Source organism: Lichenostomus cassidix, chromosome 1Aa (assembly GCF_008360975.1).
Source record: "Lichenostomus cassidix isolate B80296 chromosome 1Aa, HeHo_3.0, whole genome shotgun sequence".
Lineage (NCBI taxonomy): Eukaryota > Metazoa > Chordata > Aves > Passeriformes > Meliphagidae > Lichenostomus > Lichenostomus cassidix.
In genome coordinates this window covers 6,388,779-6,400,143 of record NC_139480.1, presented here as the reverse complement: position 1 = coordinate 6,400,143, position 11,365 = coordinate 6,388,779, and the positions used below count along the sequence as shown (strand labels likewise).

The window sequence follows — 11,365 nt, the reverse complement described above, 5'->3', positions numbered from 1 at the left end:
CCTTGGCCACGTGTTGGGTTAGCTCACCGGGTTAAGTGTAGCCTTTTCATCCTTTGCAAAGGGTAATTTCTAAAATCCAAAGAAACCTCCTGCACAGTGGCAAGGGGGGATGAGCTTTCATGCCAGCTGCTCTGTGCATAGAGCTCTATTCTAGAGCATAGCAGAGAAGAAGACCTACTTAAGGCAGAAAAATACAGAGCCCATATGCCAGTGGAGAAGGGCCTTGAGCCATTTTGTCAGTTTTTTCAGAGGGTATGAGGCAGGGCATGACACTCAGGCTAAGCCCAGAAGCCCAGCTTTCTGCAGGACAAGAGGTGACTCAAGCTGGCCAATGTGAGAGTGAAAGCTGGTGTTACAGGAGGTCTGACAGCTCCTGTGGGGATGTACAGGTGTCTCTGATGAGGTTTGTACTGGACACCTCCAGCGGGTGGCCATGTTAAAAAAAAGGCTTAGGATTCTCATTGTTATTTCTTTCCTTTCTTGTCCCTATTTCTCTAGTTTTACCATATACTGTTCAGATAATTAACTTAATTCCTTCATTTGCTCCTTCTTTGTCTAAAATTTTCCTTGACAAGCTGCTTGCCTCACTGTCCTTTTCTTCCTGTCCTGAGTCTCTTACTCCTACTTCCTCTGCCTTTTCCCCACTGTTTCTAGCTTTCTTTTGGGCTCTGCATCCCTGTGTGTGCCTCATCCCTCATGTTATTTCCTATCCCTTCACCTGTGAGACTTCATGAGGTGCAGGGGCTTTTTTAACCCTGTGGTAATCTACAGTAATCTGTCACGCAGTCATCTGTGCTGAATTTCCCCTCTTTCCTACATGTCTCCCCCTCCAGATGTGCATGTACATCTGTACACAAGGCACACACAGCCCCAGAGCCAGGAGACTGAAGTCAGACCCAGTTCAAGGAAATGCCAGCTTCAGTGAGAGTCTCCCTTGAAATCCAGAACTCCTTGGGTGTTGGATTAGAGATGGGATGGCGGGCAGTTGTTTTCCTTACCACATCTCAGGAAAAATAATCAGGTACTCCACTGATTAGTGCAGTTTGAGAGAATAGAATTTTGCTGAAAATTAAGCACCTGCTGATTTATAATGGAAAATATTTTAAATAAAAATGCTTTAAATTATTTAAAGGTGTTTAATAATAGAACTGTCATATGCCATGAGACAACTTTACTGGAAAGAGCATATATAATGAGAAACAAATCACACTGACCTTTGCTATAGGGCTTGAAAGCAGGTTTCTCTGGGGTTGTGGGGACTCATTTGCCCTCCAGCAGTGGAAGAATTAAGATGTTATGTTTAACATAAACAAGAGAGGTTTAATCCCAAATCCTTGTGGGAGAGCACTTTGTGTTCTCTTAAAAGTTCAGTAATTCCATAAGCAAGATGGACAGTTAGGTTATTTTAGACTCAATGAAAGCAGGGGAGGGACAGAAGGGACGTCAAAGGGAATTAACTCATCAGAGTAAGAACCGAGCTGTGAAAACTGAGCAGAGAGTGAGTTCAATTGCATTAACCATACATGGTGCCAAGGTCTCTCATTATAAGATGCCCTTTCCCCCTTTTTGTTCCATCCAGGCAAACTGCAAGAAGAAAAGTTCATCTGTATGGGATCATCCCAAGCCAGGTCTTGGCAGCCTCCTGTACACAGGTGCCCATTGCTGTTGAGACAGTAATGGTGTGAGAGTAACGATCTCATTTCCATTTGGGCTCTACACAAGACACTCCAGGTCAGGTGCTGGTTTCTGAGTGATGAAGGAAGAAAGGCTGCACAGGAGCACTTGTTGTCTCTAATGACCTGTCTCTGCTGGATCTACCTGCACATCTCTGCACCAGCAAAGACAGAGGGGGCTTTGTTTGGGAGCATCTTGGTCCTTTTGAAAGGCAACCCTTTCCACAGCTCAGGTGTGTCCTGCTTCTCTTCTGCTGGGGGCACAGAGACAAGTCAGCCCCTGCAATCTGTTACCATTTAGCAGCACTAAATTCACTTTAGAAGAAGACTGTGTCAAACGTGTTACCTCCAGCTGTGAGTCAAAAACTGAAGAAAATTCAACTCTTAGGTAACACAGAAGGGATAAGATATAAATCCATAAAACTTGAGTGAAGACAAAACATTTCACATCTCTATTTTTTATTTCCAGACAAGAAGCCAAAGTCCTACAACATGACTCTTACATTAGGGCTTAGATATGTAAGCATCGCTTTCTTTGTCACTCTCCTGCAGCTGAAGAGAACCAGTGTGAGTGATGGGGTGCTGGAGGGATTATTCCTCTGACCCAAAACCACCCCAGAATTGCCTTCACTTGATAAGCAAAGCTTGCATTGAAGGGCAAGTTGTACTTTGCCAATACAATTTTTCTTCAGGAATGACCAATGAAAATTGTTCCATACTTGTGTAATGCTGGCTAGCAGAATAAATGTGGTTCTTGGATAAAAGAGCAGAAAATCAAGTAGATGTGGTGGTGCTGCTCTCTCCCTGGCTCTTTGGAGACCAGGCTTTATGATCCTGAGTTCATCTCTGGTGTCTGCTGAAGAAAAGAGTGTTGAAAAACCGGGGCAATCAAGGTACAATAATGTCTGGTCATCCTGCCACCAAGTGAAGGAAAGTGTATTCAATTTATTCAAGAGAGTACTTGATTATTGAATTATCAATGCCAAAACTGGGTGAGAATTTCTGGTAAGAAGATTATTTTTTCACATAGCAGACAACAGCACAATGTGAACCCATGGATGGAATCTGAAGCCAGGCAGATCCAGAATGAGAAAAAGCAGAAGATTTTAGTATTGGAACAACTGAATAAGGGACGACCTAGCTTCTCCACCACCTGAGATTTTAAAGTGAGAATTGTGTGTCTTTCTTCCACTTTCTTCTTCTAAATTCAGTAATGATCGTGACACAGGAGTCCCTGGATGACATCATCAGTGTGGACAGATTAGACTTTCCTAACAGTCCCTCTGCCTTTAAAACCTCTAATGTTTAAGAAGCACATTTACCTGAGCCAGGGTTCACACCAGGGACAGGGGCATTAGACATCTTTATTCCTTTCTCCCTAGCTGTGGGAATGCTCTGTTTGGATATCTTTCCCATCGCTGGTTGTGTCAGTGGTATGTGTTATGCAGATGTGTGTCCACTGGGAGCTATGCTCAGACAGCACATTTCTCATTGATTTATGAGCAGACTTATGAGCACAGCAACTTCTGGCCTCTGCTGACTTGGGTTGGAATCAGCTTGCATGTTGTTGCTATTCTTGTTCTTGGACCTGCAGTCATAAAACAGATGCTGCAGAAACACAGAGCTGAGGAAGTCCTTCCCTCAGAGTTCTGTAAACAGAAGGTGGAGATAGGTAGGCAAAAGAGTCCAGGGAAAAGATGAGAGGTAACCATGCTCAGTCATGATGAACTGGAAAAGGACTGTGTGTAGCAATAAGTTGGGTAGGCAGTGGTGGGCCAGGGTTGGGTCTGCCCGGGAAAAGATACTGCAGAACTCCAGGCGTGAGGCAAAAGAGCATCTTTATTGTGTGAATGGCAGGAAAGACACGTTTGGGAGAAGCTACAGGGAAAGTGTCTACACAAGCTTGAGAATAGAGAGGGAAGTCTAAAGTGAGGTGTCATCCAGGTTGTAAGTCCAAGTGATGGATAGGAGAGTTGCCCTTCAGTCATGATGGGTCTGAGATGAGGACCAGATGTCCCCAGATGTCAGGGAGCCAGGCTGAGATGGGAGTTTCAGCAGGAGAACAGCTAACAGGACATAGGTCCAGGTCCAAAGGAAACTGCATTTGAATTGGTGAGGTTTGTCAGAGATCAGGGCAGAGGGAAAGGAGAGCAGGACTCAGTGACCACAGTGAGGGCAGAATAGAGAAGGGAGATTGGCTTCAAACTGAAAGAGAGTGGGTTTATATTAGATATTAGGAAGAAATTCTTTACTGAGAGGTGATGAGGCACTGTAACAGAGTGCCCAGAGAAGCTGTGGATGCCCCATCCCTGGAAGTGTTCAAGGCCAGGCTGGATGGGGCTTTGAGCAACCTGGTCTAGTCTAAGGTGTCCCTGCCCACAACAGGGGGGTTGGAACTAGGGAATCTTTAAGGTCCCTTTCAGCCCAAGTCATTCTATGATTTTGTGAAGATGGGCAGGGAAAAGGATAAAGGACAGATGGGGACAAGAAAGGGTGGAAAGATACAGTGAAGGTGTCGGCAAAGATCTCCATCTATACCAAATATTTGATCCTTCCACTCACTTTTCCATTTTGATCCTGGTATTACAGAATGTCTTTTTAGTGCTGTATGTAAAATAAATATTTCCAAACTCCTTGAGACAACAGTGTATTTCCAGCTGATCCCCAAAGATAGGTCCTGTTTCTTCATGGTCATGATTACTCTTCAAAAGAAAAAAAAACATTAAGAACTGTGGCCAGGGAATGTGATTTGTTTGTTTTATTAGGAATCATGTGACCCAGTCATTAGTAAAAATAGTTAAATACAATGGACAAATGTCAAACTATGAGAAGAATGACTTAGAGAAGCATAGACAGAGGAAGCTAACAAAAACATCTCTTCCTTGTGGGGACACTAGTGCAGCCAAATGCTTGTCTTTGTAGGTCACCCAGTTTAAAGAGGAGTGGGCAGGGGGAAAGAAATCTGGATTTGATATTTTGTACCCTGGACTACAAAGGAATCGCTGTGGATATATAAATAAAAGACAGCTGGGCTGAGGTTTCAGATCACCTACACCCATCAGAAAGGCAGCCAGACTGAGCACCGTGCTCTCTTGTTTGATACCTGGACTAAGGCTCAACTCAGTCAATACTTTAAAGGCAGTGAGAGACAGAGCAGAGCCATGTTTTATTAAAAGGTTTAAATCACTCGCATTGCCACTGAAACAGCAAAGAAAATTTGTCCAGAGGGATAAACCTTTGGTTTAAATATCTGTAAAAATGTCTGAAAGAAAAGGAAGAGCTCCTGCCTGGGAAAATCATGAGCCTGTCTCAAAGTCTACAGCACTATCTAAGGAGAGGAAGTGAATGAATAACTGTGGCACATGCATGAGTGGCTGAAAGTGCAGTCTGAGCAGTAATTGGCTCTATTGGTGCTGCTCTGATTAGCTAGTTTTGGCTGCAGCACTTGTCAGACCCACGCTGAGTTCACAGTACAAAAGTATTCACACTGCACTGAAGAACGCCTCAGATCAGCCAGTGGATCCCTGCAGAGAAACAGCAAACACAGATCTGAAGGATGTGGTCTCCAGGGAGGGCTTTAAATCCTTACTTCATGTCACTAATTCCTTGTTATCTAGAGCTGGAAGAGAAAGGACTCCTGGAACGGATTCAGATGCTCCTGTTACTTTTCACTACCTCAGAAATGAAGGAAGAGAGAAGAAAATTGATGATACTTGTGTGGAGAGAAATTTAAGAGCAAAATCACATTAATCACGAAAATAAGTGGTTTGAATTCTTCACCAAAATACTAATCTGAGAGTTGCTAATGAACTCAGACAGCAAAGGGATCAGCTTGTTGGGATGGGAAGGAAAGGTTACACACTGATGAATCTCCAGAGAGACTCCTGACAGGCAGAGGTCTCAGCTGGGGACATCTCACAGAGGGCACAGGAGAAGATGAGCTGTTCTTGCAGTGACAGTAGGCACAGCACCAGCAAACACAAGTGGAAGGGAACAAGGAAATCAGACACTTCCAGGTGAGAGGTATTTTTATGAGCAGACTTGCACACCTGTGTCTGCTCCAGAGTTATGGCTAAGACTCCCTTTCAGCTCATTCAGCTCTGAGGTCTGCTCCATGGACTCCTGCTGTATCCTCAAAATGCTGATACAACCACTCTGCAGAATGACAGAGAAATTCCACAGAACATTAATTATTTGCTCCCACACTCTGGTAATCACCACCAAAAAGCAAATTGGAGAGCATCAGCCAGCACCAATGTATGCCAGCAAATGCTGTTGTGTTTTCTGAGCTGGCTCACTGATTCAAATTCTCTGATCAAATATAAGCAGTTTAGGCTATTAATAGTAGCATTATGGAAAGACATCCATATTTTGCTTGTGAGCTGCCTGTCCTTTCTCACCCTGTCCTCCCTTCCAGCTAAATTATGGTAGATTATGTGGTGGCTAAATGAAATGTGATGAACAGCAGAACAGATCACAGCTTAGACCAGATATTTCCGAAGTGATTTGAGGACAGTTGACCATTATTTACTTGCAGCACACAGTAAGCAGAGATGAAGGTTAAATGTGGAGCTTTTCTACCCAGAAGATATTAATCTTGTATGTATACATGGAGGAAATAGAAATTGCAGTTCTCACAAGCTGAGGCTTTGATTCCCAGGGCAAAACCAACCAACCTGTGGTTACAAACATCAGCTTATTGGGGCTCTCTGCCTCCGCAGTAGTGGCATTGAAGAAATAAAGCACTAGCGTGTTGCTGCCCACACTGAACACAAGATTTGTGTGGGTGAAGCTGCCAGGGTCTGACACAGCCATACCCCTTGGAGACACACAGGGAGGGCTGAACCACACTGGATGGGCTGAACACCTCTCCCATCACTGGCAGCACTTCTCTCTTTATTCTTTGCCAGCATCTCAAAGTACCATTTCTAAAACAAAACCTGAGGTTCATACCAAAAGCCTCCATTTACACTGGATTGCACAAAATGTCTCCAAAACTGCCTCAGCTTTGTCTGAAGTCAACATCAACCTCAATTCTTTGTTTTACTCTTTATTTTTTCTTTATGTATTTAAAACCTACTGAATGAGGCTCTGAAACCTACTCTACCACAGTTTTGCCCCTTCAGGTTCCACAGCAAAAAGCAGTTTTTCCTAATGGTTAACATTAAAGAAATACCGAGCTCATTGATATTTTGGGACTTCTTGAGGATATTTTCTTTTAAAAAATCAGAATTCTCTTTTAAACTTTTTTCCTGAAAGTTGGAAGCAATTTGTTAATCTTCAGGAAACAGAAGGATAAAATTTAGAAAAACTCCATCTGTCATTCTGAAATTTTTGTTAGGAACAAAATCAAAATCTGTTTCTCTTTTAGCAGTTCTTCCACAAAGCTATGATGTATTGGAGGATCATACCATCATGAAATATGAATATTCCTTTTTTAAACTCTTCAGCACACAGCTGACTGTGAAACTACTCCAGAGGAAGACACTTGTCACTGAAGGTGTTTTGTCTCATTATTGTGAAGTTGACTCAGCATTATTTGTGATGATTCATTATTTTGCACATTATTTTGAACCTCAGTCGTGCACAAGGACCCTCCTATACCAGGCACAGCATGAACATGGAACAAAGAGGCACCTCCTGCTTTCAAGAGCTCCTAGTCCTTGTAGAGGACTGGAGAGGCAGATGGAGACAGATGGAGGGTGATATTAGAGGAACCAGTCAGGACATGCTGTCAAAATTTGAGTAACCATCACAGCTAGGGAGAGATTTAACTGGGACTATGTCTCCATGATATTCATATTAAAAAAAAAAAAAACCAACAAAAAACCTCCAAACGGTTTTAAGCATCCCATGCCCATTCCTCACTCTTATCCCAAATGAGATCAGATGTGGGAAAAGGAGAACACTGAAATAGAAAGAGGCTGTTTGAGGCTGTGAGTGGTGCAAGCCCCCCAGGGATCCTTGGGAGAAGCTCCAGCAGCTTGTATGTGGGGAGAGGGTCAGTCTTTGAGCCACCTGCCAAAAAGCTAGAGAGCCCTAAAATGCATCAGACAGTTCTAGGATGAAGCAGTGGGAAGTCAAAATATATTGAGATCTGACTTTTTACTTCTACCTTGCTCACCAGATGTATTTTGGAAAACGATTGCAGGCTGCTAGGAAGTTTTTTCACTTGCAAGTTTTTCTCTAGCCTTATTTGTAGTGGGAGAAGCGTGTGACGAGGGTTACAAGTTTCTACACACATCTTAAGTTTCACAGAATTTTCTTTCCCAGCGGGAGCTGTGCACAGCCCCCTCTGTGGGCTCAGCTCCCTGCACTGGGACCCTTGTCCTTCCAGTATCCTACAAGCCACACCTTCACCTCCCACAGCCCTGGATGTCACCAGTGCCCACTTCGTTGCCAGGGAGTGCCTGGCAGCAGCTGCCCTCACCCAGGAGTGTGCCTGCCTTTCCCATCTCTGCTCTTTTACATCTTCCCCCTTTGCAGAGTCCGTCCTGTCCATCTCTTTGCATTCCTCGTCTTTGCAATTCTGCCTTTGCATCCCTCCCCTTTGTATCCCTCCCTTTTCACCTCCCCCTTTGCACCTCTCTCACTTACATCTCCTCCCCTTTGCCTCTCTGCCCCCTTCGCATCCCTGCCTTTTCCCATCCCTCCCCTTCGCATCTCTTCCCCTCGCATCTCTGCCCCCGTACACCCCTGCCCCTCGACCCTCCGCACCTTCGCCCTTCGCACCCCTGCCTGCTTGGATCTCAGCCCTTTGGGTATCTGCCCCTGACACCCTCCACGGCTCCCTGCCGCCCTTTGCACCCTCACCCCTCCTCATCTCCGCCTCGCTGCCTCCCTGCGCTCTCCCCATCCCCGGTGCCCCGCAGCCTCCGGGGCAGCCCGCAGCTCCTCCGGGCAGTCCTGCCCCGCGTTCCAGCGCCCTGACCCCCGTCCCCACCCTGCCCTCCCGGCCCGGAGCCGCCCGCGATGCCGCCTCTGCCGGTGCGGGTGCGGGTGGCGGTGCTGGTGCTGGGGCTGCTGCTGGGGCTGGGGGGCCGGGCGGGCGGCGGGGGAGGCTGCCAGCTGCCGGCCGAGTGGCGGCCGCTCAGCGAGGGCTGCCGGGCCGAGCTGGCCGCGATCATCGTGTACGCGCGGGTGCTGGCGCTGCACCCCGACCCCTACGGCGCCTACAACTACCTGCCCTGGCAGAGGGACTCCCCCGGCGGCCCCCAGCAGGGAGCGGGGGACCTCTTTTACTCGGCCGAGATCGAGCTGCTGTGCGACCAGGCGTGGGGCAGCATGCTGGAGGTGCCCGCCGGCTCCCGCCTCAACCTCACCGGCCTCGGCTACTTCTCCTGCCACTCGCACACCGTCATGCAGGGCTACGCTTATTTCTTCTTCCTCCGGTGAGTCCCGGGGCAGGGGGATCCGGGGAGGGGGTGGGTTGTGGCATCCCGGCTCCGGGGCATCTCCGCGGGCGGGGGATGCACTCCTGCCCCTGCCCGGAGGGTTCGCTCCGTCCCGCTGCCGCTCTCCCCGCAGCGCCTTCTCCTTTGCGCTTCCACCCAGTTTCATAGGGAAAGAAAAGCCCGAAAAACCAAACTCTCATAATATTCCGGCACTGTCAGCCACTAGATGCACGAGGAGCTGCTGTTGAGTAGCTCGTGGGTGCTGCTGCTTTGTTTTTACGGCGGGACGGTCACAGAGCTGGAGACAAGCCAGCGCCTGTTTGCCGGAGTTTGGCATGGGAGTTTAAAACCCATCCCCGAATACTCACCCGATAGCTTTCCATCGACTCTCCCGAGTCCCAGCCAAACCCTGACTTTGGGCTCATCGAAAGAATAAGAAAATAAACCACAATGTGGGAACAGAGCCATCAATGTGACCTTTCAATTCAAGAGCATTTGCGAAATACTACTCAGTGGCTTGTTTTAAAATACTTGGTATATTCTTACACTGGGTGCATAACAAAGATAATTTTGATGCTGTCTTGGGCTTAGTCTGTAGCAACATCTTTAAACACATTTTATTGACACAAGTTATTTATTGACTGCTTGGAGGAGTACTTAAACGCTGGCCTTAAGGGCAAAGTGATGCAAATTCAGTAGAAACTATGTTCCAAAATACAGGTTTGCCTCCTTCATGGGATTTCATGGGTGTCTGCAGGTTGGTAGGAGCCTGTTGAATCCTTACTGCCACTGCCTGATCCAGTCCCTGTGGTGGAAATAGTAATTTTGGTAACTTAAATGCCAGGGTAGCTGACAGCCACTTACCACCTAAAAGTCTGTGTGACTTTTTGTTGAGCCAGGCTGAAGTATGACAGGTGACTTCTGCAGGAGGGAGAATGCTGCTCATTCTCACAGTGGGCTGCCTATGCAATCTGTGTTCCAGAATGGATGAGAACTACATCCTCCTGCCACATGGAGTCAACTTCCAGGAGGCAATTTTCCCTGATACTCAGGAGAACAGAAGGATGTTTGCCAGCCTTTTCCAGTTTTCAAACTGCTCACAGGCGCAGCATGTGTTGAGCTTCTCCAGTGACTGGGATATTCAAGAGGACAACCGGGTAAGGGGTTTATTTGCTCTCCAGTGCTTGTTTTCTAAGTGGGCACAGGCATTCCCATGTCCTTTGTGAACATATGTGTATGAATGCAGAGCAGCTGGTCCCAGATTATCTTGTTCCTTGGGTGGTATCACTAGCAAAGTAACACACTGCTGAGGAGATATTAAATTAGTTTCAAAACTGACCTCTGTGTTAGCTCTTTAGCTTTCAGTGGACCTGAGCAAAGCTTGGTATCAAATTGTTCATCAGCAAAAAGGTTGAAAATAGTATTGCTTGTGATGCTGTCCTCCTCCACCCAGAGCATTTCCTGGGGTTTGCTATCTCTAGACCTCATTTTTTAACTTCAGCTGAAGTGTTCAGGAGCAGAGCTTTGCTTTTGTACTTCTGTGTTCATCTCATGTAGCAAGAACAGTGCCTGGACCATGACAGACTGTAAGGGATTATTCTTGCCTGACTCCACATAACAGCATAAACATCTACTAAACTAATCACCCTAAGCTGCCTTTGTAGCAGCTGGGGAAAAATAGGCTCTTGAGGGCATGTTTCGTGTGAGCAGTGAGGGCAGGGTTCGTCTGAGAGATGCCAGCACTTCTGAACAAGATGGATGAAATGTCTCTTTCTCCTTTCAAGGGAGGCCACAGCAAGTAGTTCACCCTCTAGGAGATACTCCCTTAAGAAAGTGAAATGATGCCCACTGTTAGTGGCTTCTGAGCCTCTTTATGGGATTGTAGTGGATGTAATAAATGCAGAATTTTAATAAATGCTTATTTGGCAGAGAGGAGCAACTGGCTGTCATGTGTGTGCATGTTCTGGATGTGCATATACTTTTGAAAAATGGAAACTTGGACAGCTGGTTTAGTGCCAAATCTTGTTTTGTGTTTTCCCCTGGTAGCTGAGAACATTTTAAGCATCTCTGTAGGTCAGGATGGACAGGACAGGTGTCATCACTTGTGTCTTCTGTGGATTCACCCAAGGCATGGTGTTTATGTATGACAGCAGATGTACTAGTGGCTTGTTTGGGAGATGGATGGAGGGAATTCAGTAGCTGCCTGAGCCTTTCCTTTCACCACCTGGCCAAATGCCAGCATACAAAGTTTGAGCTGCTGTGTGGCCATCTGGCCAGTGACACAGCTCCTCTCCTTGG

General features: G+C 46.5%; 1 protein-coding gene across 1 annotated transcript in view; it reads left to right on the top strand.

Moving 5' to 3' along the window:
• Positions 1–8,008: 8,008 nt before the first annotated feature.
• CCDC3 (coiled-coil domain containing 3) overlaps positions 8,009–11,365 on the top strand; it is a 35,120-nt gene continuing 31,763 nt past the window's right edge. The window contains exons 1-2 of the mRNA XM_085082850.1: positions 8,009–9,064; positions 10,050–10,224. Coding sequence (XP_084938976.1) covers positions 8,646–9,064; positions 10,050–10,224 — 594 coding nt within the window. The 5' untranslated portion in view covers positions 8,009–8,645. The remainder of the gene's footprint in view (positions 9,065–10,049; positions 10,225–11,365) is intronic.